Source organism: Papaver somniferum, chromosome 1 (assembly GCF_003573695.1).
Source record: "Papaver somniferum cultivar HN1 chromosome 1, ASM357369v1, whole genome shotgun sequence".
Classification (NCBI taxonomy): Eukaryota; Viridiplantae; Streptophyta; class Magnoliopsida; order Ranunculales; family Papaveraceae; genus Papaver; species Papaver somniferum.
In genome coordinates this window covers 235,411,027-235,416,294 of record NC_039358.1, presented here as the reverse complement: position 1 = coordinate 235,416,294, position 5,268 = coordinate 235,411,027, and the positions used below count along the sequence as shown (strand labels likewise).

The following is a 5,268-nucleotide window of genomic DNA, read 5'->3' as shown; positions in this document are numbered from 1 at the left end:
ATGCCCTTAGAAGCTAAATCTATCTCTTAATCTGTATAGGATCCAGTTTTAGAAAGAGTTGATGCTAGATTTTCTTTATGAAAAAAAGGCTCTCTTTCAAAAGAGGTAAATTAGTACTTGTGAAGTGCATTTTAACTTCTGTCCATGTCACGAAAAGTGATACTTTCACATTTTTAATTCGGACAATTGTTAGTCAGAAATGAAAAAGTATTTTTTAATTCGGACGATTTTCTAAAATGTAGGTAGTATTTCTCTTTATTCAAGGCTCCTGTGCAGTCATCAAAAACCTAGATAAAAAGATTAGATTTTCCTTTGGGAATTCAAATCTGGCTCTATCTGCTCACTTAGTTAACTGGGATGTGGGTGCTTAAGAAAGAGGTGATCTTAAAGTTATGAACAGTCTGCTGAGGCATTTTTATATGAACTTAATAATCCATGTCTTGAATTTGATACTACAGATGCTCAGGTCTGGATTATGGAAGTACCTGGAATAGAAATATTCTCCTGAGTTAAAAATCCCATATGTGCCAAATAAAAATGAACCAAGACAGTGAGAATGTAAACATGAATATGATAAATACCCGGAGCTTTGTTAAAAGGTAAACATATGGTTCAGGCAGTAATAAGTGAGAAGATAAAAAAGGAAAAATTCTATGAACAAAAATATATCTTTACAATCCCCCCAAATTCTGATGTTTCTAACAATTTGCAGAAGCTACTGACAATGCCGAGGAACAGGACTACTTGTTGGGCATGTGAACTCCCGACGTTTCAACTCAAATGTCAAGCACCGACAAAAGAGTAACAGTGAAACAGAATGTCATGATGGTAATTGTGTTTTTGTTAGAAGATAGGTTGGGCTCCCAAAATTTCGCCAAAAAAGGTCAACATGGAGCAGGATAAATATGCACTACCTTTAAGCTCTCTTTTTTTTCGCTGCTGTTGCTCGAGTTTTTGGTGCAGCTGGGGGCTTCCCAATATCAGTTACTTTCCTTTTTCGGGTTTTGGGTGCTGTTGATTGTCTTTTTGTATGAACCGGGTGCTTCGGAGTACGACTGCTTTTGCTTGTTGATGGAAGCTCGATTGATAGAGATTGGAAATAAGCAGCATCCTTGAGCTTATCAATTATTTCATAAATATACCGCTGACCCAATTGGTACTGAAGAAAAAAAAAGAAAAGAGGAATGATCAGTAATATTAAGATATTCAAAACCCACAGAATCAATTTAACACGAACTTGCTCAAAACTTTCCACATAGACGACAACACCATTGAAAGGAAATCTAGCAGATGGTACCATCAACAATTAATCTATCAAATTCTGAAGCTATTTAAAGCTTTCCTAACCCTGTTTTCTTGGCAATTAGCTGGTGAACTACCTAAAAGTATAGGTACTTTGGCCTATTTACAGCCTTTTCAGGCATCTATCTCTCATAAACTGAACATCATAATGCAAACTCAACTTATTAAGATTACAAAGGTTACGTACTCCTTCAAGTTTGGAATTGGCATTTTCAAACTTCCGGGTTAGCTCATTCTGGTTCTGCTCCAATCCTCGGATCTGAAAAAGAAGAAGCATTGCAATGACAACAATGACACCAGAATCTACAAGTTCAATCATGATGAAAAGTTGTGCTCTTTTTTTTTTCCGTTTAACACCAACATGAAGTAAAGTAGGCATGCCAATACCTTCTTTCGCGCATCTTCATACTTGGTCTTATACTTGCTGGATTTTCCCTTGTGCCCAATTTCAGCCAGACTCGTTTGATCTTGACGTGATAAGCTCTTCTCAGCAGCCTGCTTTAAGAAAATCAGATTAGATGACCAAATATAAGCCCATAGTGTAAAAGAACGAATACCAAGTATTCACATTACCAGCTCATCAATTCTCAATTGTTGTTCTTGAACGATTTTAAGCAAGCGCTCTAGTTCCACAGAGTCTGTTTTCTTTACTTGAAGACTTCGGGAGATATCTTGCTCTTTTATGGCATCACTGCCTAGCTCCCCTTCCAAAGCAACTTCCACAGTTCCTGACCCACTTTGGGTACCAAAATCGTCAGCAGGAGCACCAAGAAGGCGCATTGATTTTCTGGTCGATTTGACCACCTCCATCGATCTGTCCAGCTCAACCACAGCAACTTCCGTCAACTGTTTCTTTGGATTATCGTCTTCTAGTATAGCCACTTCAGTTAGTTCAGTAATAGTTTCAGCAGCACCATTTTGGTCGACAGTCTATCAAAAGCAGAAAACAGATAAGTTTAATTAGTTCCCAACTTAAAAAATCCTTCTATATTACAACAATTGCCATAGAAAGGATCCATCAAAACTCTGAATACCATCAGAAAAAAACCAAAAAAAAAAAAAAATCCCTCAAGAGCCAAAACCCCAACAATCAAAGATTAACCACATTAAACCCATTTCCCCCAAAGTTTTCAATTCCCCAAGAGTCACAACCCCGAGAATTATAGATTAGCCCCCCAATTCCCCCAAAATCTTTGATCCTCAAAACCCCAAACAATAACATCATACATAAGCACAATCTTAGCATTAAATCAAAGATAAACCCCAATTCCCCCAAAATCTTTTAACTCCTCAAAACCCCAAATCAAACCCATCAACAACAAAAAGCTAAATGCAAGAATCACATCATACATAAGCACAATCTTAACATTAAATCAAAGATAAACCCCCAAATCGCCCAAAATCTTAAATTTCTCAAAACCCTAAATCGAACCCATCAACCGGAAAAAGCTAAAATGCAACAATAACATGATACACAGGACAACCTTAACATCCAAATCGAAATTAACAAGAACCCCCATCCCTAAATCCTCACCCACTATTAGGGACAAAGGGGGGAAAATCATACAAAACCCTAACAACATCCTCACCCGCTATTACTAATCAATTTAGTAATCTATCTATACTCTGTAACTAAAAACTCTAACTTTCAACAAAAAAAACTTGAACCAAAAACAAAAAATGTAAATATCAAAAAAGGGTAGGATTAAAAGGGGTTTAAAATGAAGAAAAGTAAGAGAAATGCTCACAATAATCTTATTCTGGTCTTCTAATAACATATCTTTTAGTAAGACATCATCACCATTGTTCTCTGAAACAGCTCTCACTGGTCTGTTCTTGGTTGAAGCTCTTCTACCCATTTTTCTTCTTCTTCTTCTTCTTCTTTTCTTTTCTTTTCTCTTCTTCTTCTTCTTCTTTTGTTCTGTTCACACAGAGAGATAGAGAGAGAGTGTGTCTGTTTTTTCTGTTTGAATTTGAAGTAAAAACAACTCACAATCTTTACTCACTTCACCGGTTCTAATAAAGACATTGGAAACTCCAACCCTCTGGAGTGACGCAAAAAGAAAGTAGGTCCACTCTCTTATTGCCACGTCCCAAGTCTGTATATGTGGCCGTTTCATTTGGATTCTTCCTCTTGTTGTTTGTGATGGACTTTTTTACTCTTTGACCTTTTGACTACTTTTTGACTTCTTGTTTATTATATCCAATAAATATAATGGTGAAGCTGGTTGATGTTCCATTGGTTAGTGGCCTTTGACAGTGCAAGGGAAACCGATTGCTTACAATGACGGATTCTTCTTCATAAGCACGTTGCCCAAATTACGGGATCTTGTGGAGATCTTTGATAAAGTTTATATAGCATCAAGGATGTTGCCAAGTGAAAATACTCTGGCAAATGTGTTCGTCTTACAGAAACTCCGGTAGGAGCACCACGTATGCATGGGCGACTACACTGTACAATAGCACCTACTTTGCCAGAGCAATGTAGGATTTCAGGATCATGTGCAAATAATTTTTTGGCACATCATATATATTGTATCAAAGAATACCAAGCAGCAAACGCATTTCATGTTGGGATTTCGTTCAATATTGGAAGCTGGTAACTCCAGATTCCGGATTTTGTAACATATAGTAGAATCCGCTTCTTGGTGGTGCGCAGTACTGTAGAGCGCCCCATGGATTCCGTAGTCACCATTGTCGCCGCATAGGCTTGCATCAATTCGCTATCAGCGACTAGTCAGGCTAGCAAGCTTACCATCTAGCGAAAAAGGGTGACTTCTGTAATTAGCCTGGGTATTCAAAACCTTCCGACAAAAGCTAGCTAGATTTTCAAACTATCGAATATTAGATATTCCTAACTGATAAGTGATGTGCAATTAAAGACGCTTACTTTCTACCAATTATAATGGTGGTGAAGCTGGTTAGTGTTTCATTAGTTGTGGCCTTTAGTATTGTTGTTTGGGCGTCAGTTTATATTGTTGTAAATGGTGCAAGTGATACCGATTACGATGATAATTCTCCTCCACAAGCACCATTTGTCGATCCATTGCCCAAATATCGCAGGATATTACAGGAATGTGCGGATTTTTTGACAACACTTATACTATCAAACTACAAAATATTGCTGGGAAACGATAATGAAGATTCTTGAAGGTCCAACTGGTCCTGCTTTCGCTAACCTTCATCCTTGCATGGCCAGCAGCAGCAGATGCTTGGGACAAATGTGTCAGTCTTACAAATCTTCTTGCACAAGCAGCATCTGTAGAGGTACCTGTATTCCCAATACAATGTAAGAATTCGGAAACATCTATAGTCTAAGAAGCTCCCATTTACTATTACTTGGATTTGTTTTCTCTATTTCCGTAAACTTTCATGCGCCTATACAAAGGGGATGCTGGTGTGTTGAAACGACAAGGTAAAGAAGATGAAGTTTTGTATTATCAAAAACTTGAGTACAAGGGAGGATATCCCTATGTCTAAATAGGCCTAATACGCCTTTACAAATATGGTGAAAAGATTTATGTTTCCTAACATACAAGATTCTAATTTAACTACCGTATATGTAATAATATACATGCAAACCCCTTAATACTCCCCTTCAAGTTGGAGCATGGAGATCACGAATGCCCAACTTGCGAAGAAGAAGCTCAAACTGAGGACGTCCAAGCGCTTTGGTGAACATATCTGCAAGTTGAGCCGTTGTGCGAACATGAGAAGTGATAATAGCATCAGATTGAACTTGATCTCGTACATAGTGACAATCAATCTCAATGTGTTTGGTGCGCTCATGAAAAACAGGATTAGCAGCATGAAGCGCGGATTGACTGTCACAGTAAAGCCGCATAGGCTGACTGTGAGACACACCAAGAAATTTCAATAACGCCTTCAGCCAAGTGAGCTCACTACAAGTAGGAGCCATAGAACGGTACTCAGCTTCAGCCGATGAACGCGATACAGTGTGTTGCT

General features: G+C 38.1%; 1 protein-coding gene across 1 annotated transcript; it reads right to left on the bottom strand.

Moving 5' to 3' along the window:
• Positions 1–557: 557 nt before the first annotated feature.
• On the bottom strand, positions 558–3,280 carry LOC113338764. The gene is made up of 5 exons (XM_026584152.1): positions 3,051–3,280; positions 1,876–2,232; positions 1,690–1,797; positions 1,490–1,561; positions 558–1,159 (listed from the first exon to the last, which is right to left on the bottom strand). The coding sequence occupies exons 1-5, from the start codon at positions 3,159–3,161 to the stop codon at positions 917–919; spliced, it is 891 nt and encodes a 296-aa protein (XP_026439937.1). The 5' UTR covers positions 3,162–3,280; the 3' UTR covers positions 558–916.
• Positions 3,281–5,268: the final 1,988 nt, after the last annotated feature.

What these genes read in the sequence shown, in the direction of transcription:
- LOC113338764 (XM_026584152.1), bottom strand. Translation starts at nt 3,161, where the DNA reads ATGGGTAGAAGAGCTTCAACCAAGAACAGACCAGTGAGAGCTGTTTCA. An exon ending in ATGAAGATGCGCGAAAGAAG is followed by an intron (nt 1,562 to 1,689) that starts GTATTGGCATGC and finishes CTTCTTTTTCAG; the next exon opens with ATCCGAGGATTGGAGCAGAA. An exon ending in CCAATTCCAAACTTGAAGGA is followed by an intron (nt 1,160 to 1,489) that starts GTACGTAACCTT and finishes TTTTTTCTTCAG; the next exon opens with TACCAATTGGGTCAGCGGTA.